Source organism: Ovis aries, chromosome 4 (genome assembly GCF_016772045.2).
Source record: "Ovis aries strain OAR_USU_Benz2616 breed Rambouillet chromosome 4, ARS-UI_Ramb_v3.0, whole genome shotgun sequence".
Lineage (NCBI taxonomy): Eukaryota > Metazoa > Chordata > Mammalia > Artiodactyla > Bovidae > Ovis > Ovis aries.
This window is the reverse complement of record NC_056057.1, coordinates 87,182,598-87,207,054: the sequence shown is the minus strand read 5'-3', so window position 1 is coordinate 87,207,054 and position 24,457 is coordinate 87,182,598. Positions and strand designations below refer to the sequence as shown.

Genomic DNA, 24,457 nt, shown 5'->3' with positions numbered 1-24,457 from the left:
AAAATGCAAGTCTGATCACTTTTCAAATTTGATTTCTATTTTCCTTCTCATGGTGGCCAAAAAGGAAAGAGAAGAACATTTCTACAAACTTCCATGCTTGAAAATAGAAATCACGCTTGATAAATAGAATCCACCCCCACTGACCACTGTTCATGCTCTTTATCCTAAAGTTCTTTATCGAGAGCCATGGTTCCCAGCCCAAAGTCTTCAGAGGAATTTTATGGGTCAGACAGGTGGGAGGCAGTGGCCTTTGGGGGCCACAAGGGGGAAAAACAGAAAGGGCAAAGAAGAGGACAAAGAGGGAAGGACCCTACCCTTTTACATCAAACCAAAGTCATTTCTTCCTAAATTACATAGGGTTTCTAGGATTTGTGTGTGTGAGGAGGTTTTAAGTGGTTCTTTTTTAAAGACAAGGAAAAATAATCCACCTCACATCCATGCAACCAAGATCAATGCTCTCTCTTTCTGATTTAGGTTTTCTGGCTACAGCTCAGACATCTTCACTTTCTTTCATAGGATCCACAGAGGAAAAATGCTGAAGCACAATGTCAGCAAGAAGTATTGGATTTATTTCCTCTGTCCTGAATGCAGAACCATTAAGATGAAGAAAACTGCCCAGAGAGCTGATCTATAAGAAGCCCTAAAACATTACTGGATAAGAGAAGAGAGACCCCTCTTACCACTGTCTCTCTACTTTGTCCTTAGCCTCCTCTCTAAAGAAATGGTGAACATATATTTAAAGATTTGGGGGTTGAAATGGTACAAAAATACAAGCCTGTACATAAGAAGTCTATATGAATCTCCAGCCTGCATGCCTGAGGAGAACCAACAATGTGATAAAGTGTTAAGTATATTGTTTTAGACAGGAATAAGGTGACCAGTCTCTGGGCTGCAATGATAATCACCCAGAAATGGATATCAGTCATGTAATTTATTGGTATCTTTCTGCTTTGTGTGTGTAATATGATAACAGTTCTCTAGTTCTTTCATGGATACAAATACCTTATTACTCAAAATGGGTAATTATATCTCAGAGGAAGGAGACAGTATTTTCCACTTCTCCTGCCGGCACTCTGCCTCATAGAGCCAACTCAATACTGAATTTGTTCAGTGAGTAAAGGGATAAATCCATCCAAGCATCGCCAAAGCCCTCTAATGATCAGCAGGGTCCCCTTCCGCCACTCTATAAAGAGTTATTTGCTCAGTCGTGTATGACTCTTTGTGACCCCATGGACTGTAGCCCATCAGGCGCCTCTGTCCATGGAATCTTCCAGGCAAGAATACTGGAGTGAGTAGCCATTCCCTTCTCCAGGGGATCTTTCCAACTCAGAGATGGAACCCAGGTCTCCTGAACTGCAGGCAGATTTTTTACCATCTGTACCACCAGGGAAGCCCTTCCACCACTCTAACCCCCTCCATCAGTATCCTCTCCAGTCTTCCATTTAAAAATATTAGAGGAACTATTATATACCAGGGATTATGCCCATACACTGGGACTTGAGAACAGGGTGTCTTAGTCCTTGTAGGGAGACAAACATATACAAATACAACTAAGACACGCTGTGACTAGGCTATTCTGGAAGCTTTCACAAGTGCAATAGAAACAAAGAGGAAAGAAAGTGTATCTGTCTCACCAAATCAGGTGGACTTTACTTGGAAGACAGTCCTGAGTAAAAAGAGCTTAGACTTTCAATATAAAATATATTTACTTCATATTTGCTTCATTTGCAAAACAATATGCTCAACTGGGAAGGAATGTGTCATTTTCTTATCACTTAACTTTTCTGAGACAAACAGCTGAATGACAGATGTAAGCTCCCAGCATCTAACTTGTTTAGCCCAACTGATCGCTTGCTAAAACCACAGGAGACATTCTTTTAGAAACCACGCCCAAACCACCCAAATATATCTTGATCATGCAAGAGAGTGTCTTCTCTACTCCACTGAATTGAACAGAGCATTAAGAACCACAATTTGCTTCCATCAGCCTTAGAATGTATGGAAATTCCTCTGATAGTTTCCTGTATTGTGAGTGCTAGGGCTAGTATTCAAAAATTTTAAATGTGTTTTCACAAGTATCCTAGAGGGAAATTAGGACAGAATGCCTCAGGGGGAACTAGCTACTTGTGTTGGTGGTGGTGGCTGAGCTAACAATTGCAGGAGGAATATGATCTTTTTTCCATTTTAGCAAGTGAGGAAGGCATCGAAAGAACAGAGAACTTGTGTGCTCAGCGTTTACCATGTGGGAGCAAAGAAGACAGATTGTAAGATTTTTCTGAATTGGTGGCTTCAGAGTTGATGTTTAAGGAAAAATATATACACTTGTAGGGAAATACTCCAAGTGGCAAACTCAGTTGCCCAGGCTTGGTAGGAAAGAAATGCTAAGGGACTTGGAGAAAGTGGCAGAATTAAGAGTAACAAAAGTGACCTCTGAGGTTCTAGGCTCAGAGATATTGAAGGAGTGAAAAAGCCAGAAAGCCAGTGATTATAAAGTGGTGAATTAAAGCCTCAAAGATGGATATAGTTGTCTGTAATGCAAATTACTAATCAGCGAGGCTGCTCAAATGGGAGGCTGAAGATGAAAAGAAATGAAGGTCATGGATTTGATGAGATCAAAGAACTGTGATGATGAATGGGTCATTGGTGTGGGCATCAAAACTGACAAGAATGATGGCAGCTCTTAAGTCTCCAGAAAGAGTCAACCCAGGTGATGATTTTTCTTATTGAATATTCTGAATGATCAGGATGTTAACAGATGAGAGGAAGAAGGGGAAGCAAAGAGATGCCAATAATTCCTCCCAACACCAGAGATTAAGGTTTTAGTAGAATACCCAACTTCACTGTCCTTAGAGATTAGGGATAAGGAAAGAAAGTTACCATTTTCGTGAGGTGAATGGAAGCTGGAGTTACCAAGTGTGTAGAGAAATGCAAATATGCTAAGAGGAAGGAGCTTAGAGAAGGGTGAGGACACAAACGCGGGACAAGAAGGACCAGGCTACCCTACCGGAGGGTCTGAATGTTAGCGGTAACTGAAGTCTACAGGTCTGAGAAACATGGGGGGATGTTACGTGTCCAACATCGCCGCTCTGTCAAGGTCTATCTTGGCAATGTCACATGGTACTGGCTTGCACCTTCCTATGTTTTCAACTCCTCTTCTTAAAGTCCAAATGACTTACATTAATGAGTCTATAAATTTGATGACAAGCCAAATATTGAAAATGCACGGGTCATTTGATCTTACAAGCTTCTGAATTGTTATGAACTTCTTATATCACATACTAGGCTTTCATAAAAACTTGGGTGTGTGACTTCTGGTCTCAATAAAATCTATCCCTGGCTCCAGTCAGAGCATAAGAGCTTACCTGGGCCTTGCTGTTTAGTCCCTAGACAGACAGCAGTGAGCAGGCCAAATAAATCTGTCTTATTTCTGAAAGAAATGGGGGGAAAGATCACTCTAGCTAGTGTTTATAATGAACTGGATTATTCAGAAACAAGAAAAGAAATGGGAAGGGTATGAGAGCACGTTGACTTGGACAAGACTGGTCATGGTAGAGATGGAGGAAAGTAGATGGATTCAGTAAGTTTGGGGAGTGAACGGCTTGCTGGTAAACTGAATAGGAATTTGAATGCACTTCCAGAAATTCTACCAATTAGAAATTCATTGGGTTTGCAAACTTCTTTTATAAAAATGCAAATACATGTAAGAGGCTTATGACTGGGGTGAGGGTGTAATTTAGTTTGAATTAGTTCCATCAGCTTACTTTATTCTATCACCTAGCTGAAGTCAGCCATACTAAAGAGGTGAGGGTTTTACTTGGGGAAAGAATGTTTTGCACAAAGAATATAATCGTGTGTGAGACAGAAGTGGAAAGGCAAAAGCATGAAGGCACATTCAGAGAACACATGGAAGCAGTTCAGCATTTGAGAGCATGGAGAAGAAGCAAACTCTGATGTTCTCTGAAAGTCTGCCTGATTGCCTCATAGAGCTGTGTCCCCAATTTTCTTTAATACTGGGAACCTCATTACTCACATTCTTGTTTGAAGGAGAACATTACTGTAGAGGAAAGGAAAAAATGAAGTCAATAAAAATTCTCAAATGGTATTAAGCATTGATAATTTCCATGTTGCTTTGTTTAAATTAAAGCTAGTCTACTTGATTCCCTGAAAATATTTCACTGGTGTCATATGATAAACAGAAATTTTTAAACCTAGAATTTTAAAAACAATCACCAATTCCATGTAAGATAAATAACTAATACTGGCTGATATTTGAAAATAAGTTCAACTATGTTATTAAAAGATGTATTTTATATTTGGTAGTAAATATCTATATTTTTTAAAAGTCCAGGTTTGTTGACATACAACAAAAGAGTTAAACTCTGTTTATCATTTTCCTTTTCCTTTCCTTTTTTTATATATTCACATGTTACTGAACAGATGAGGCCAGAGATCTTAAAATGTTCAAAATGCTATCTTTGAGTACAAGTTTGGGTACATTTCAAATTTCACATGAAAGCTAGTACTCAGAATGAAGATAAAACTGGAAAGAATGAGCAATAGCCAAAACTTTGGCACACTACTAACCAAGGCTTCTTGGATGACATAAAAGAGAACAAAACCAACTGACAACTCAAATAAAACAGTTTCCCTGGTGTTTTGTTTTGTACTTATTTTTCAAATATAGAAAAGAAATCTTTTTATTAAAAAAATGAAACTTAATAAAAAGCAATTTCCCGGTGGTGTGCAGTGGTAAAGAATCCACCTGTCAGTGCAGGAGATGCAGGAGACATGGGTTCGATCCCTGGGTTGGGAAGATTCCTTAGAGTAGGAAATGCAGCCCACTCCAGCATTCTTGTCTGGAAAATTCTATGGACAGAGGAGTCTGGAAGTCTACGGTCCATGGGGTCACAAAGAGTCAGACACAACTGAGGACGCATGCACGCACACGCAATAAAAAGCAACAAAAGTCACTAGTAAAAAATTTGGGCCAATGAAAAATTCTGAGGCATTTGTCTTCAAACACAAACACATTAAATGGCAAGATAATAATAAACCTTTGGGCTAGCCAGTAAAAATTCCATGGATTTGTGCCTTTCCATGTGAGTCACAAGTCTAATAGCAGGTACACTCTATGTAGCTGGGATACGGAACAGACCGTGTTAGTCTTACAGGCTGTCTTTAAATTCTCCCCTACATCTGGCTCAGATGCTGTCCTGCCACACCTGCAAGGTCCCATTCAGATTCATCAGGATGATCATCCCTGCCTTCATAGCATCCGTGTTGGTACCTACTGCTCAAGATAAAGCCTGGCACAGCATGTCTGCATGGGAAAAGGGCACAGAGGAATTATGGAATCTCAGAGTTATTAATAATTGCCAAATGTCTTATTTTTATCGATTAAAAAAAAAAAAAGCCTGAAGTGCAAACCAGGCTTCAAATCTTGTTCCAAATTATACATTGATTAAGCTTCAGAACTCAAACCTGTCAGGTATTCTTTTCTGAAATCATTATGAGACACTTCTTCATGTATTTTTCACATTTTTGCATCATTTGCAAAGAGAGGCACTAAGAATCTGTTCTGAACTATCTTTTCAAAGATATTTATGCAGCAGATAGTCTTGAAAGATACAGATGGTGTCTGTCTCCAGATCAAAGAGGTTTTGCCCAGTATAACAAAAATAATGGGTCTTTCTGGGGCAAAGGGTAGGCACACTCATGGACCTTATGAACATTCAAACTCTCTAAGCGAGGAGCTCTGCTCTTGAAATGCAAACTACTTAGTATACAGTGTCACCACCTAGACCTCTTCACTTGCCCTGTGGGAGCTGGGATTCACTGAACCACTGCAAATGCTGATAATCTGTCTGCCTCTCTTGCTATAAATAATAAAGTCATTTGTCTCTGACCCAGGAGTCTCCTGTCTTCTGCCAGCTCCCATGAAACTGGCACGCAGACTTGTGAACTTGGAAGAAGGTGAATTCTGACTCTTCACAGGTTCAGCAGAAACATAAAATTGTAGTGATAATCCATCACACAAAGAGAATAAATATTGAAAGTCCTGTTGTTGGACTTTTCACATTTAGGATGACCCAGTTACCATTTTGGAGTACTATGTGTTAGTATATTAATAGTATGTATATAAATACATATTAGTTGTCAAATAAAATTATATACACATAATTCCATGGACTATATAGTCCATGGAGTCGCAACTGAGCAACTTTCACTTTCATAGACATACCTGTATACTTAATTTTTTAAATTAAATCTGTGAAATGGGTCTCACTATCCTCACTATAAAGCTATAAAGCTTAAAAAAAAAAACAAAACCAACAACAACTCAAATTTAACTCACACACCTTATAGGTGGCAGAGCTAAAAATCTCTGGTTTCAAAATCTGTGTTTTGTCTGTCTCAAAATGGCATAGATCACTTTAGCTTTAAATAAAATGACTAAAGTATATAGTATTATGTTTAGTTTTACCATCTTTTTAAGAGTACCTACTTTTTAAAATATTTTTAGGTACAGGCATGATGCTATCTGATCTGTATTCAATATTAAATATTCAGTATTCACAACAAGTAATGTGTTTTTTAATCCTATTAATATTAATGTTACATTGTATACTGTATATTCATAGCCATTGTCTCCAACATAAGCTATTGTTTATAAAGTTTATACCAAAAAACAGTGCTGTAGACCTATTCTTTTAAAGCTACACATCTAAGAAAATTATCTTCAGCTATAGAAAGATAACATTACAGGAGAAATAATTCCATTAAAAAGGCTGTATATTCCATGAAATTACCTTGTTAGTCACAGAGATACATAGAAAATTACAAACTAGACAGAGTGAGGAAAAGACTATATATATCTACAACTTATAGATGATTTTGAGAGTAAGAAATGTTTAAAGCAGCAAGTAGACTAAAATTTTTTAATCTTATGGAAGCAAAATGTAAACTTAGATAAGAGTTGTTTGGGGAATTTTTTGGAAACTGGTAATTCATATCTGGCTACAAACAGGGTTTCATTAATATGCTTCTATTCTGCTAACTCCAGTGCTTATCAGTCATTTTGAAATGCAAACAGCAACAAAGAAAAACATACTTTGAAAGTATGTAGGTTCTGTTCAAAATGTAAACAAATGTTTTAAAAATTGACTTAATTAAAGGATTTCTAGGTACATATTAATAGTGTACTGATGGGAATAGTCAGTTTACTTAGGTCTCACAAAAACATTTTTTTATAAAATAATATTCACTAAAGTTTACATAAACAAAAGAAAGAGATCATGGAGTCAGTTATAAGTGTCATATAAAATGATTCCTGCATAACCAAGTTTATATATCAATTATTTATTTTAAAGAAAGTGAAAGTGAAAGTGAAGTTGCTCAGTTGTGTCCGACTCTTTGCGACCCGTGGACTGTAGCCTACCAAGCTCCTCCATCCATGGGATTCTCCAGGCAAGAATACTGGAGTGGGTTGCCATTTCCTTCTCCAGGGGATCTTCCCAACCCAGGGATCAAACCCAGGTCTCCCACACTGCAGGCAGACGCTTTAACCTCTGCACCACCAAGTACTTTAAATTGAAAGATTAATTGCTAATTTATGACTATTTTAATCTTTGGTAAATGACAATAGAAGACGGTAGTCTTTATAGTGGGACATATCAACGTGGTACATGTTTGCTGTAGAAGCAGAAACCCCATGGAAAAGCTGATGGGTTAAGATACCAGCTTTATGATTCAGTTCAGAAACAAATCAATTTTGAAAACATAATTAAAACTATGTGGATTTAAATATTAATGATATAGTGTAATACTTTCTAGGGACAAACATTAAGTGTGTTTTAAACTAGAAATCCTAGGAACTTTTTCATTGATGAGTTTTCAAGTAGGCTACAACTACATAGGTGAAGACTCATATGCAATCTGGTATTTTCTTTCCACTCTGATACACTACGAGGAGGCGAGATGGTAATTTTTGTCCCAAATTTCTAAAGTTGTTGAGACAAACTGAGAGACCTCCAGGAAGCAGAAAGAAATTTGTTAAGACTGGAGTCACTTAAATACATTTTTTAAAAACCTCAAGGTTTATATAATTAAGAAGTACTATAATAATTGCTTTTAAAATGAAGCAACAATTATTTTTAAGACAAATACACAGGAAGAAAAAGAATATTCATCTAGAAATTTAGAAGGCAAAACTAAGAGAAAGAATTTCAACGTTTTGTGCTAGTCCTTATTATCAAGGTCTTTCTCTTTGGCAAAAGCTTGTGATTTCTAGATTTGTGAAGGTGGCATTGATGAACAAAGGAGCTTAGTATGCTGATCTGAGGGCTCCTTAGTTGGTGTCTGCTGAGGAAGCCTATATATCTCACAGATTTATGCATAAGGAAACAAATGAAAGATTACCTGGAAATCTTCTAGTGAGTTGACATAATCCTTCCTTTCTGCAAAGCTGATGCTGTATTTCTGGTAACATGTTTACCTGAAAGAAAAGGGAAAAGTTCTAATGAGTTAAGCATTCATAAACACCCAGGCAAAGAAAACACAAACAGCCCACAGGGTACAGGTATGAAGTATCGTCTATACTGTTCACTCCCTATCTTCAAATCTCTGTAAGTCAGCATTCAAATGCAAAATAATAGTGGTTTATTTGATAATAAAATATAAAAATTGCCCTTAGGAATTTTCAAAATATTTGGGAACATTTTTTAAAACACAGACATACTTCAATGTCATGATAATGAATCACAGACATCTAGTGCTAATGCTTAACCTGTTAGCATTTACAGCTTTCACTCATGCTAAGTTGCTTAGTCGTGTCTGACTCTTTGCAACCTCATGGACTGTAGCCCGCCAGGCTTCTCTGTCCAAGGGATTCTCTGGACAGATATACTGGAGTGGGTTGCTATGCCCTCCTACAGGGGAATCTTCCCACCCCAGGGATCAAACCCACATCTCTTATGTCTCCTGCATTAGTAGATGGGTTGCTTACCACTAGCACTGCCTAGGGAGAAGGCAATGGCACCCCACTCCAGTACTCTTGCCTGGAAAATCCCATGGCCGGAGGAGCCTGGTAGGCTGCAGTCCATGGGGTTGCTAAGAGTCAGACATGACTGAGCGACTTCACTTTCACTTTTCACTTTCATGCACTGGAGAAGGAAATGGCAACCCACTCCAGTGTTCTTGCCTAGAGAATCTTAGGGACGACGAAGCCTGGTGGGCTGCCGTCTATGGGTCACACAGGATCGGACATGACTGAAGCAACTTAGCAGCAGCAGCAGCAGCAGCCCTACCCAGGAGGACCTTTTCATTTCATGCTACGTCTGTGCTATTGTGTCCTACTCTTTGCGACCCCATGAACTGGTGGCTCCTCGTCCATGGGATTCCCCAGGCAAGAATACTGGTTGCCATTTTCTTTTCCAGGGGATCTTCCTGACCCACAGGATGGAACCCATGTCTCCTGTACTGCCGGCAGATTCTTTCCCATTGCACCACTTTTCACATCATAGTGAAGGGTATTTATTGCTTCGAGTATAAAATCCAGTCACGACAAAACTCTATTTTAACAGAAACTTGCTCTTGGGAAGCTTTATAAATGTAGTCATAAATTCAAACACATATTTTAATTTATAAAGAAAAAATACAAACAAACAATTCTTCTCTCTGGAATTTATAGATCAACTAGCTATTCTCAACGGAATCCCCCAAAGAACATCAAATATGGTAACACTTCATTAAAACTAACAGAAAGATTCACTATAAATTAGCTTGAAAATCAGATTCATTTTTGACCAAATATTGATTACTTTCAAATTAATTCAGTCCATCCTAAAAATGTACTATGTTAAGAGTTTCTTTCAGGCCTGCTGACCTGACTGGATAAAAAATTCAGTTGCAGCTGGAGAAAAGAGAAAGAATAAAAAACATGAGTTTTAGTCCCATTTCTGGTGGGTAACACAGTCAGAACCTTGAGCATATCACCTTACTTCTTTTTTTCAGTTTCTCCATTTGAAAAATAGAGCCTTGGGTCTCTAAATACCACTTCTGCTCTAAGCTTTGATCAATTCAACAATTCAACCACAAGCTGTAGTTTTTAAAAAATGATTCATTTAAAGTGCTTTGAAACAGTTCATCGATTAAAAGTTTTTTAATCCTCGCAATCTTGTTAACTCTATCCGTTTATTCAGCAAACTGTAAACTTCAGCTCAGGTCAGGCATAAATTTTTTAATGCTCTGTTTTTTTTTTATTTTTTCAAGGATTGAGTATTTTTTATTCCTCTATAACTTTTAATGCCGAAAATCTCTTCTATTAAAAAAAAACAAACAAAAATTAATTTCTCCTAGTAAAACCATTTCTAATATAGTCTCATTTTAATTTCTGAGTATACATAAAAATAATGTATTTAACTCATGTATATGTAAACTTTCCTATTCAAGTTAGTCTGTGCAAAAGACAGGTCTTCCCAAGTGGTGCTAGTGGTAAAGAACCCGCCTGTTAATGCAGGAGACATGAGACGCAGGTTCAGTCCCTGGGTTGGGAAGATTTCCTGGAGGAGGAAATGGCACACACTCCAGTATTCTTGCCTGGAGAATCTCATGGACAGCAAGCTTGCCGGGCTACATTCCATAGGGTTGCAAAGGGTCAGACACAACTGAAGCAACTTCGTATGTGCATACAAAAGATAAATAACTAGTATGACTCAATCCAGTTACTGAATCTCTACATTTGCAAGATTCTGTGTTATGAATATTTTACTTTATTTTTAATTCTTTTTAAAATTTTTTCCCATTTGGATTATTACAGAATATTGAGCAGAGTTCCCTGTGCTATACAGTAGGTCCTTGGTTATCTGTTTTAAACAGATATTGGTTATCTGTTTTATTTTTTTAATTTTTTTAATTTTTATTTTTACTTTATTTTACTTTACAATACTGTATTGGTTTTGCCATACATTGACCTGAATCCACCACGGGTGTACATGCGTTCCCAAACATGAACCCCCCTCCCACCTCCCCTCCCCATAACATCTCTCTGGGTCATCCCCGTGCACCAGCCCCAAGTATGCTGTATCCTGCGTCGGACATAGACTGGCGATTCGATTCTTACATGATAGTATACATGTTTCAATGCCATTCTCCCAAATCATCCCGCCCTCTCCCTCTCCCTCTGAGTCCAAAAGTCCGTTATACACCTCTGTGTCTTTTTTGCTGTCTTGCATACAGGGTCGTCATTGCCATCTTTCTAAATTCCATATATATGTGTTAGTATACTGTATTGGTGTTTTTCTTTCTGGCTTACTTCACTCTGTATAATCGGCTCCAGTTTCATCCATCTCATCAGAACTGATTCAAATGAATTCTTTTTAACAGCTGAGTAATACTCCATTGTGTATATGTACCACAGCTTTCTTATCCATTCATCTGCTGATGGACAGCTAGGTTGTTTCCATGTCCTGGCTATTATAAACAGTGCTGCGATGAACACTGGGGTACATGTGTCTCTTTCAATTCTGGTTTCCTCAGTGTGTATGCACAGCAGTGGTTATCTGTTTTAAACATAGACGTATATACATGGGGCTTTCCAGGTGGTGTTAGTGGTAAAGATCCTGCCTGCCAATGCAGGAGACATAAGAGACACGGGTTCAATCCCTGGGTTGTGAACATCCCCTGGAGAAGGAAACAACAACCCACTCCACTATTCCTGCCAGGAGAATCTTATGGACAGAGGAGCTTGGTGGGCTACAGTCCACGGGGACACAAAGAGTTGGACACAACTGAAGTGACTTAGCATGCATGTACATGTCAATCCCCCAAACTCCCAGTCTATCCATCCCCTCCCCATCCTTCCTCTCTGGTCACCATAATTCAATCTCTAAGTCTATGAATTTGTTTCTGTTTTGTAGATGAGTTCATTTGTATCTTTAAAAAAAATTTTTTTTGCATATAAATGATATCATATGATACTTGTCTTTGTCTGACTGCTTCACTTAGTATGATCATCTCCAGGTCCACCATCCATATTGCTGCAAATAGCATTATTTCAATCTTTTTAATGGCCAACTAATATTCCACTGTATGTGTGTACCACATCTATACTGTACTAAAGCCCAGGCTTCAGCAGAACCCATTCTTGGGAACATAGGACTTGAGAAAAGTGGATAGTATACTTTAGATTTTAGGATGTCTACATTTCTCAAATTCAAAAGTGATCACTTTTAGAGTCTAAATGTAGGAAAAGAAGGGCCTTCATAAAACCCTAAAATTTTCAATTCAGAATTCCTAAGAGAGGTTGGAGGGAGGGGACAAACCATTGCAAAGGTCTGGGGAGTCCACCATAGAGGTTTAGTGGTTTTATGTTGTTATTTTTACCACACAAAACACATTTCTAAATTTGATTGTGAAAAGGTTTAAAAGCCCATATACTTGAACCATTTTCCTCCATTTAAGGAAAAAAAAAAAAAATCACTCAGTCAATACTGACTAAATAGAATCTGTAATGACAGAAGGGCCAAGAAAGAGAAGCAGCATTAGCTAAGTAGCAGGAAAGGCTGTGTACAGGTCCTATTTAAAATCTCCACCCACTTCTTGAAGGGCTCAGAGAAAATGTGCTACTGTTGCAGATGCTTACAACATCCTTTTTATACCATCCTGACTTCTACAAAGTGAAAGAAAGTAAGTGAAGTCGCTCAGTCGTGTCCAACTGTTTGCGACCCCATGGACTATAGCCTACCATGCTTCTCTCTCTGTCCATGGGATTTTCCAGGCAAGAGTACTGGAGTGGGTTGCTATTTCCTTCTCCAGAGGATCTTCCCAATTCAGGGATCGAACCTGGGTCTCCCACATTGTAGTCAGATGCTTTACCATGTGAGCCACCAGGGAAGTCAACTTCTACAGATGGAAAGGAGTTGCAGAGCCCTGGTAAAACGAACTACAGGAACTGAACTAATGGGCCAGAAGAATGTGTGTAGATGCTGCAAAGACAGAGTACAGCTTACACAGATTTCGGAAACAAAGGGTACTTGCTGTGTCTTATCAGAGAGATGCTCCTGCCAATGCAGGAGATGCAGGAGACCCGGGTTTGATCCCGGGGTCGGGAAGATCCCCTGGAGAAGGAACTGCCAACCCACTCTAGTATTCTTGCCTGGAAAATCTCATGGACAGAGGAGCTTGGCGGGCTACAATCTATGCAGTGGCAAAGAGTTGGACACAACTAAGTGACTGAGCCTGAGCATGAGCAGGATCAGAGAGATGACTTTTCACATGAGATCTTGTGTCAGGATGATGAACTGACTGAGGGCCAGCCAAGCACTTGCTTCAGAAAGCCAGAGCCAAGCCAAAGGAAGCAATTGCTCTCACTTTTGCATCCCCCACCCAATGACATGCTTCCCCTGCTCTTTGCTCCAAAGCACATCTCTGGAATTAATAGAGTTGAAGCAGATGACATGACCCAGGCGACACGTGACACGAGAAGTATCATCTCCATTCTACGCTGGAACCGAGCACCAAACTAAGCAGTTAAACTAAATAAACACAAAGAAGTAAACACACACGACACTATGGGTCTTAACAGCTGTGGTAAATCAACTTTATTACACATATTTTAACTTCATATTAGTTAAACCTAATAATGTTCTTTTATATCCTATTGCTTTTTATTCTTATTTTTACATACATCATAAAGTATACAAGATTTGCTTCATTATCAAGTGGGACATAATCAGAGAAGTTTTCATTGGGATTAGCTGACTTGTATACAATGAGCTTCTCTGGCTTAATACTGCAATAACTATTTTCAATAGAATTTATTTTGGGCTGGGCAATTTTAAGGGCAAGGCAACACTGAAGAGAAGGTACAGAGATTTCCCATATGCCCATTCCCCCCACCCACACACAGCCTCCCCCATCATCAACATCTCCCCCAGAGAGAGAGGTTACAACTGAGAAACCTACATGGACACTTCATTACCAACCAAAGAGGCACTTCTAATACATACTGATCTTGTATTGGGTTTGAATGCTTTATGTATACATGTGCGTGTAGATTTTAGAGACTGCTGTTTTTCCTGGCACAAAAGCTTCTGTATCTTTCAAAGGATTTGAATATATATGAAACAAATGATAATAACACTTGAGCCACAGAATATTTCTGAGATCAAACTGAGAGAAAGGAAATGTGCATTTAAAAATATTTCAATCCCAGTGTACCTTCTACAAACCTAATCTGTGGTAATCTGTCATTTAAATTGTTTCTATTACATACTGTCAAAAGCAAAAGTAAAAAAAAAATCATTCTTATTTTGAGATATATTTCATTAATAAGAGCAATAGTAGAATATTAATTATAAACATTCAGAAAACTTTTATTTAAAAAAATTAAAGCCACAGTAATACCATTAACTCATAAGGAAAGCAGATATTTGAATTTGGGTTATTTACATAAAGTGTAGGAAAGCACCCAAGGAAAATTTTGCTTCTGATTTCTCATGAACATTGACAGTGAAACACATGTCACGTTGTATCTTAGGAAACTGTTCTTTTTCTTCACTAGATCTGTATAGATATTTACATCTTTTATTTTATCAAAAAGCAGATCTTCTCTGAAAACTGTTTGGTATTATCCATAAGGAAGAGAATTAATGGCAAGAAGAGACCTAGCTAATCAAAGAAAAAAAGTCTTATTATCATCCACGTCGCTCACATGCAATTATCACTCCATCATATTTACCTGAAAATGACCTAACAAACTTTAAAATAAGAGGCTTTGCAGTAGTTCTCAGTGCTCCAAGGACTAAACACAGCATCCCAGATTCAAGGACTGTGAACTCTACAAACATTCAGAGTTAGAAAAGAGTCTCCCTGCTCTTAAAACCCTACGATATGCCAGAGGTGTGACAGAGCCCCACTTACTTAGTGTTATCCCAAAGAGTGGCCCTCGATTCATTTTTAGCATCTCATGAACCACCAAACAGTTTCAAGTTCCTTTTAGTCTCTCCCTGGCTAGAGAAACTCCTGGTCATTCATCACCTATAACAGATCTTAAGATCATTTTCATTAAGCACTTAAATTCCAAAGCTCTGAAATGGCGAGTAATTCTAACATGAGCCGATGACCTTCATTCTAAGGTCACTGACAATCCTAACCCATACCAAATAAATCTGAAGCAACTTCTGTTTGACTATTTATGTTTACATAAACAAGTCATGATTCACAAAACTTCAAATTATTCATGCTCCAAAGTGACAGTTATCTAACATGGATCATTTAGAATTTATGTATTCTTTAAGAATATTGATTAGACTAGGGTTTAAATACAGTGGCTAAATATTTATTTAGAAAGGTTCGACAGTGATACGGTTAACAGCACAGAAGTTAAAGTAAGACGGCCAGAGTTTGAATCCTAGGTGCTTCATTTATTAGTAAGGAAGATTTAAGCAGTCGTCTTAATCTCTCTTTGCTTTAGTCTCTTCGTATATAAAGAATGGATATAAACAAATACAGTAAGCACTTAGAATGGTACTCAGTAGGAGGCTATGGCAAGAGACTGCAAGGTAGGAGTAGAGAGCGGGTGAATACTTCCTTATCTTTCTGGCTTCCCTCTGTAGGGCTGTGATCTGGTGATGGTTGCATTCTTGACATATGTAGCCCCTTCCCACCAATCTTTCTTTCTTGTCTCTGGCTCTTACTAGGTTCTGCTATGTCATTTTTTCTACATACCCTTCTTCAGATCAACGGTGGTAAAATCTTATAATGTAGCTGGTCGCTGAGTGCCTCTAAATCTTTTTGTTTCTCTTTTCCTTCCAAAGGCTCTGTAAATAGCTCTTTTATTAGTTTTTCCTCAGTTAAATTCTTGAGTATGGCATTTGTTTCCTGCTGGGGGCTGACTGAGATACACAGCAAATGTTGTCAACTTTATCCTGTAGCTAAAATGGGAAGCTGTGCAAGATTTTAATGACAGGAGTAATCAGCTTGAGTCAGCAATTTGTATTTTTCACTCTGATAACTGTGAGCAGTATGGATTTCAGGGGCAAAACATTCTTGCTTTGGAAAAATCAGTGAAGAGATTTTGGCAACTGTCCTGGTTACACATGGTGACTGTCTGATCAGAATAAAGGTAGTAAGTTTGGAAAGTAGGTATGATATTTGAGAACTATTTAGAAGCTAAATTCCTTAGTATTCGTGATTGACAGAATGCAGATGACATAGGAGAGAAAGGACTCAAAGGTGAAGGCTAATTTCTATCTTAGGAAGTGACAGAGTGATTAACCACACTTATGACCAGCAGCGCAGTTTTGCAGAGCTTCTAAATGCCAGCACAGAAGTGAATTTACCAGAGACAACAATGAATCCATTTACTCTTCATTGAACCTGAGGTGTTTGCGCAACATTTAAGTGGAGATGTTCAGAGAGTAGTTATACAGGAAATCCTGAAGCCTGGGAAACTGCTTGGAACTTCAGATGTAGATTTGGGAGTCATCAATTACAAATGATAGTTGAAACTTTAGAGGTGGTATTGGGGAACAGAGGCATTTAAAGAATGGACAGAGGAAAGGTGGCTCTGAAGAACACAGAAAGGACAGTCAAAGATGCAAAGATGTACAAGAAAAAGCAAAAGAATGTGCTCCTCCAAGGGAGGGGCCAGAAGGAGGAAGGGGTGATCACCACTGTCCACTGCAGAAATACCAAATGTTCGGGGAGCTTCTATAGTACTCTTTACTACTGAAAGACATCTATTGGTTTGGACATTTTTCTCATAGGTTTGTTAAAGGTATCGTAAATAAGTAAATTTTCCAGCACAGTGACTAGCACACTGTAAGCCTTTCATTAGTTTTTCTAAAAGTATTTATAAAAGTTTATACACAGGAGTAAATATTGGATGTCAACTTTAAAAGTTAACTTAAAAACTATGAATTTTGTTGTAATTCAACTTAACTTTGAAAACATCAAAACAAGGAATTAGTAAATAAAATCTTTACTACTTGGATAAACAAGCGACCAGGATAAGCAAAAATCCATACGCTATTTATTTCTTTGGAGAAGGAAATGGCAACCCATTCCAGTACTCTTGTCTGGAAAATTCCATGGACTGAGAAGCTTGATAGGCTATTTCTTAGGCCAAGTCTTGCATCCTACTGGGTAAAATTGGATATTGATTCATAGGAGTTGAAGTTGAAGGCATGTATGTGTCCTAAGTCACTTCAGCCGTATCTGACTCTTTGCGACCCCATGGACTATAGCCCGTCAGGCTCCATTGTCTATGGGAGTTTCCAGACAAGAATACTGGAGTGAGTTGTCATGCTGCCCTCCAGGGAACCTTCCTGACCCAGGGATCAAACCCGCGTCTCTTATACCTCCTGCATTGTCAGGCAGTACTACTAGTACCACCTGGGAAGCCCAAAATGGTGAACGTTTTGTGATGAAGTGTAGAGGAATGGCCACTGAAACTTTCTTCAAAGACGCAATGGCTCCAGTTTTTCAAGACTTTTTTTTTCAACATTATGGACCAGGAAATACTGTTGTTAAAACCCATAGGTCAATTACAGCACTATTTACAATAGCCAGAACATGGAAACAACCTAAATGACCATCAGCAGAGCAATGGATATAGATGTGGTCCATATATACAATGGAATATTACTCAGCCATTGCAAAGGAACAAAACTGTGTCATTTGTAGAGACATGGATGGACCTACAGACTGCCATACACACTGAACTAAATCAGAAAGAGAAAAACAAACACTGGATATTAACGCACATATGTGGAATCTAGGAATACCGTATAGAGGAACGTATTTGCCAAGCAGAAATAGACACAGATGTGGAGAACAAAAGTATGGATACCAAGGGGGAAAGGGAGAACGGGATGAGTTGGGAGTGACATAAATACACTGCTGTGTATAAAATAGATAACTTCTAAACAGCACAGGGAACTCTATGCAATGCTCTGTGGGGACCTCAACGGGAAGGGAATCATATATATATATATATATATATCTCCCTCGGCTTCCCTGGTGGCTCAGACCGTAAAGCATGCCTGCAATGCGGGAGACCTGGGTTCGATTCCTGGCTTGGGACGATCTCCTGAAGAAGGAAATGGCAATCCACTCCAGCACTCTTGCCTGGAAAATCCCATGGACAGAGGAGCCTGATAGGCTATAGTCCATGGGGTCACAAAGAGTTGGACACAACTGAGTGACTTCACTTTCACTTTCATATATATATCTATAGCTGACTCACTTTGCTGTTCATTAGAAATTTCAATACAATATTGTAAAGCAATTATACTGTAATAAATAATAAAAAAGGAAAAACATTAAATTTAAAATAAGTAAATATGGTCATAGGAAACTCAAAAAAATTCCTATAGGTCTGATAAGATTTGTTCACTTTTTGAAAAAGAATGTTTACCTTTTGATGTAAATTTAATTGGCACATGTCTTCCTTTGATATGCAGGGTTTTCCACCAGATGTCCTAGAAGAGAGGCAAATAAGCAGATCCCAAGAGTCCAAATCACCTAATAGCAAAAGAGCATGGAAAAACAAACACTTTATCAGATTTGTAAAGGCACCATTTACGTCTTCAGACTAAAGAATGTAAACACAAGTAACAATGATTTTGAATATACTTAAAAGACAATATTCAAAGTAACTAAAATTCAACTTTTCTAATTAAGCAGAACTTACACTTTCATTTGGTATCTTAGGGAAAATCCAATGATCTGAAGTTATATCAAGAAATTCCTCTAAAAGACAAAATTAGAATGTTTCAAGTCACTAATTTTATAAATTTATAAAGTCTCAATTGGAAATTGGAAGGAAAGAAGATTATAAAGTATTTTTAAGGGATGAAGGAGTTGTAAATCAAATAACAAGAAGCCAAAACATGGAATATTTTGTTCTGGGCCTCTGTATTACCATTAATTTTCATAGGTCTTAAAAATAAAAAAAATTTTTTTAAGATTGTTTTCTACTTTTTTATAATTTTATTTATTTGTTTATTTTATTTTTGGCTGTGCTGGGTCTTCGTGGCTGTGTGAGCTTTTCTCTAGTTGCAGCAAGTAGGGGCTACTCTCGAGTTGCAGTGTGCTGGCTTCTCATTGCTGTGACTTCTCTTGTGGGGCACAGGCTCTGGGGCACGTGGGCTTCAGTAGTTGCAGCACATGGGCTCAGCAGTTGTGGCTTCCAGGCTCTAGAGCACAGGCTCAGTAGTTCTGGTTTATGAGCTTAGTTGCTCTGTAGCATGAGGAATCTTCCCGGAGCAGGGATTGAACCTATGTCTCCTGCACTGGCAAGCAGATAGATTCTTTACCACTGAGTCACCAGGGAAGCCCCCCAAAATACTTTGATCACTTTTTTTACAAATAAAAAGTTGGGCTAAGTAGGAAATAAAATTCAATGAAAAATTTAAGACAGGTTTTTTCAAAAACAAATTTATGGTCTAGTTATAGTCAGCAAAGCTGACTTTAAAATACAGAGCATAACACAGACTAAAGCAAATTATATTTTAGCTATCTCACCAAGAACAAAGTTCTTTGCCAGTAGATCATAGTTACTTGCCAAAATAATCTCTGCAGAATACATTCTTGCATAATGCTTAAACTTTAAAAAATTAACATATATGTGGCTAGATGGGTTTATTTTCCCTTATTCTTTTTGATCTATTTACATAAATTTGTATCAGCATACCCCTGCATATAATTGATGCTTAGAAACATTTGTTATATGAATGAATGAAAAAGTAGCTAATGACAGGAGTAGTAAACACATTACTTCAGAGAAAATATAGAAATATCTATCTCAAAAAAAATTTAAAAAAAAAAAAAAACAGAAAAAGAACCTTAAGTAATACTCAAAAGAATTGGTACTACTTGGGAAATTTCTCCATTTTAGATGGAAATTCAGCTGAGAAAATGAGGCAATTTCTGTACACATGGCATCTTTTGTTGATCAATCCTAAGATAAATGATCCTTCAAGTAACATTTAGTATTTGTTAGTATTTATGCCAGACCTCACAAGTCACTTCCTGCATTGTTAGTAGCTTTAAAAAGCTAGGAAATATTCAAGGCCATCTTAAAAATGTCCTAGAATTTCTGATTTGATAGCCTAATGCTTTCAAAGAAGAGCCACACTGGGGAAAAAAAGGTTGATGAGGAAGAATGATCTATGATGATTAGGAACGAAATTTCACTGTTCACTACTCAGGCCCTTTTCCCTTTGACAGGTCCTGTGCAGTCTGAGCTATTGGTCTATAGTTGTCCTGTTGCTAGACGGGAAACCTCTCTGCCCAACCAGAGGATCCAGGCAACTGAACTCAAGTTAACATCTGAGCTTTCATCCTAGAGCTTCTCTGCTTGCTTGATGTATCTCAAAATGCTGGAGGATAGCACAGTAGTTCAACAGATCAAGGAGAAATGATGCTAGTGATGGGGAGCTGGGAGAAATCTCATCCAGTAATAGCCATCAGGCCTCAGATGTCAAGGGACTCCCCTGTCCCATGCATCCTCACTTTGAAGGAAACTACAAATAGATTCACATAGTCAAAACCTAATACTCTATGATGATCCCAAAATTTTATTTTAAATGTGCATCTGGCATTTTCAGCCAAAACCATCTAATACGGATTCAACAGGGAAAACACAGAGACTATTTTCATTTGTTATTGCTTTCAGCCCAAGAAACTAAAACACTAGAAGAATCCTGCTGTCATAATACACACAACTAAATATTTTAAAAAGATAAGAATAAGCAGAGAGGGAAGAATTTCATATTATGGACTACATTGTTTGGGTGTTAAAATCAGAATATGCTTTGTATTCCTCTAAGTCTGAAGCATGCCCCTCTTCACTACCCAAGGCATACACACAATTTCTAGAGTTGATAGAAATATATATTTAAGTCATAAATGTTTGAAACTGGAGACTCATTTAAATAATTCAAAGCATTCAATTTACTAAGAACCTCCTCTGAGCCAAACACTGTACTAGAAATATGAAAGTCAATAGCAAAACAAAAGGGCAGACAGTCACTGCCCTTAGCAATCTGTAAGGGATCTAAACATCAGAAGGAATTTAGGCTATTTCATGAAGCATCACACAATTTCTTGACATTCATAATGCTACCCCTCATCTCTCAAAAATATTTAATTAATATTTTAAGATAAAAGTTAATATTTCAAAGCCACTTTATAGTACATCAATTTCCTCTTAAAACAAAGGAAACTATAACTCAAAATTTTAAGTGATCTCTTCATATGGTTCTTGCCTAATTCTTGCCACCATGATCTGAAAAAATGCTGATTGTTTCCACTCAAAATTCTCATTGTTATTTTATTGTTACTCTAGCTCTATTTCTTAGTTAAATTTTCTAGTTAAAGTAGACCTGCTCACCTTCTCTTCATTTCTAACTCTCTTCAAGTCGGCTCCTCTCCCTGACTCCCACAGCCCTTTTTTAAAGAAAAGGTATTATTTGTTTCATGAGTGGTGCTAGGTACTCAAGCTTGGTTTCAGAAAAATACCCCAAAGCCATGCTGAAATCTAGAAACTGTGCAGAGAGAAAATCACACTCAGTTGTGAAATAAATCACATTCAGAAGTCAGCCTTGGAGCATCTTGGATACAAATCTATGCCCCAACAAGACTAGAAGTATGAGTGTTTAGTGGACAATGCCTGCATGGACAGCAGAGACTGCAGGCGCACGGGGGAGTACCCGCCGCATATGAGGTTTGTTTGGCTTGCACCATGTTTGTTTTGGTTTTAATTTTAAGCACTTGCCAAAATGAAAATGTCAGCACAAGTCACATAAAAATCCAGATTTCAGCTTTCACTTGAAAACTTAGAAGTTTTGGGTTCATATCCCACAAGGCAACCACTGACAGTTGAGGGCAGCTTCCCACATTTTCTGTAGTTGACTATAGTGGTTCTGCCTGGTCCCACCTTTGCCTGGGCTTTTTGCCTTTAGTAGTAGCAAACAGTCCTTAGAACTGGTTGGTGTAAAACACTGGTGTGTCAGTTTTCCATGAATCGTTCTTTGAGCAAGTTGATGTTCCAGCTTTTAATGAATTAGGCTTGTTCATTAGTAAATGGGTTTTGTTGAGATGACTGTATGCAAGTTGATATTTGCTCAGTTGGTCTTTAAAGGATGTCTGAACATACCCTTTGATTTCCATTTTTGGCCATGCTTTTCCACAAGGTTGAGTAAGGTCACTTCAGTTCCAAAGACATTTGGTTGTTCATGCTAAAGTTGGCAAGGGCTTAAGTGTGGCCTCTTAGAGTCTTCTTTCTCTAAGAAGCCTGGGGAAAAAAAAAGTCAAGACTGCCCCAAAGCTATCTTTTTCCCATATGTCTTTTTGGTTGGATTGTTAAAGTGGGCCAGGTCCCACTCCTAGGTGGACCTGCCTTCATTTCTTTCTTGTTCACACTCTTTTTGGATTCTCTCCACATTCACTGTGTCCTGGGCTGTTGCCACAGTTATAAGTGGTCCAAGACAGGCTCTTTCTAGACACTGAGGCAAGTATTTTTGGTGTTGGTCTTACTTGATATGTTTCTTCTGCACCCTGAATGTTGACATTAGTTTAAGAGCTGAGAAGTCAGATGTGAATTGTTGCTGTATGCAGAAACTAACACAAAATTGTAAAGCAACTATACTCTAATAAAAAGTAATTTTAAAAAAAGATTTGGATTGAGGAAAAGACAGGCAATGCAGATCCTGGCCAATTTGGATGATGGCTTCTTAGGTTTTCCTGGCACAGGGAAAGATGACCTTTATGTGACTCAGCCTAACCAAACGCCAAGGCCACACCATAAACAAGGAAGAATAGCAATAGTAGTGGTAATGAATCAAGAGCAAATAGCTCTTGAGTACTTATAGTATACCAGGTACTGTTCCAAGTATTTGCATTAATGAATTTATGCTACACAATACCCTGCTAGGTATATATATTTTTTCTTTTTTCAGTATAGAAAGGTTAAATAACTTGCCCAAGGTCAGCCATCTAGTTCAGGGTGGGAAGAGAATTTGCATATAGGAAGTCTAGCTCCAGAAACCCTGTTTGTGATCATTACATCATTATTGCTTCCAAAAAAAAAAAAAAACTGGAAGACAAGAAAGACATCTAGCTTTTGACGCCTTATATACATTAACTTATGCAGAACTTTGAACAACACTGTGGAGTAGAAACAATTGTTACATATACTTTACAAAAGAAGGAACAAAGAGGAACTATTTAGCTTTGGTGTTTTCTCAGTTATTGGTATTTTTCATTTGGGATCATGGAGAAAAAAAAAAAGACCATAACAAGTATAACTCAGGTATTCCTAGAACCTCACCCAGCAATAGCACCCTAACACATTATTAGTGATACCATTGATAATTGAAGTAACAGAAATACTAATATATAAAAGATCTCTCCCAACTGCAAATGGACTGGGGAACGATAAATATTAACTAGGTTTCCACCTACTTTTTGTTTTTCCCACCTACTTTTGAAAAGAAATCTCTAGAAGTTTCTCAGATGTTTTGTAATAATTTCTTTCCCTTTTCTGTCACAAAGAAACCAGAGCAGGGCTAGCTCTGAGATCAGGCTAGCCAAGCCCTTAAAAGAGATCACAGGACGTGGTTCTAGGGAAACAAGATGTGGATGTTCATTCTCCATCTCAAAATTACAAAAGCACGAAAAATCTACAAGATTCTTCCCCCAAACGATGGAACACTATTGTTCATTATCATGCCTCCACAGCATTGACTCTGGAAGCAATGAAACTCCATAGATAATTTTAGAAGGTGACATCAGGTTCCAGATGTATTAATTCAGACATAATATGGTGGCGCTGATTGAGTTTTTATCCTTCTCTAAGCTGTTCTCTGGAACAACCTAATGTCTCAATATTAAAAAAAAGAGCTATTTTTGAAGGTTTTTGTTCTCACTTTTTTTTAATCAAGCATCTGCCCTAAGGAGTGAGGCTGCCTTTAAAATATTCCAGTTTCTCACAGGCCAGCTGCCATGTAAAGCAAACAATCATTTCCGGGCTCTCAAATGACCTCCTCATTGATAAAGTCTGCTGGATCAGTAATTCAATCCAGAGAACACCAGAGCGCTCTGAGATAGCATCATTCCTAAAAGTGCTGTTTATTCTCAAGGAATGACAAGTCTACTCCTGCTTTATTTTTCTCTATAATATCATCATCACCCAACCTATTATATACTTCTTGTCTATTTGTTTATTGTCTGTCTCTCTCCATTTGAATGTGAGCTTCATGAAGGTTGAACTGGGTCTATTTTATTCACTGCTGTATTCTCAGTATCTATAACAGTGGCTGGAAGTTAACAAGTATTTGCTACCTGTTTGCTAAACATGTAAATGAATGAGCAACTGAATGTGATCAGTTGCTAAAGTGAAAGTGAAGTGGCTCAGTCACGTCCGACTCTTTGCGATCCCGTGGACTGTAGC

General features: G+C 38.0%; 1 protein-coding gene across 4 annotated transcripts in view; it reads right to left on the bottom strand.

Moving 5' to 3' along the window:
- Nucleotides 1-24,457, bottom strand: part of CPED1 (cadherin like and PC-esterase domain containing 1) — a 328,494-nt gene that overhangs the window by 232,483 nt on the left and 71,554 nt on the right. For all 4 annotated transcript variants that reach the window (XM_060414812.1, XM_012177019.4, XM_060414813.1 and 1 more), the window contains exons 3-4: nucleotides 18,419-18,525; nucleotides 8,419-8,494 (exon numbers count right to left, since the gene is read on the bottom strand). In XM_060414812.1, coding sequence (XP_060270795.1) covers nucleotides 8,419-8,494; nucleotides 18,419-18,525 — 183 coding nt within the window. The remainder of the gene's footprint in view (nucleotides 1-8,418; nucleotides 8,495-18,418; nucleotides 18,526-24,457) is intronic.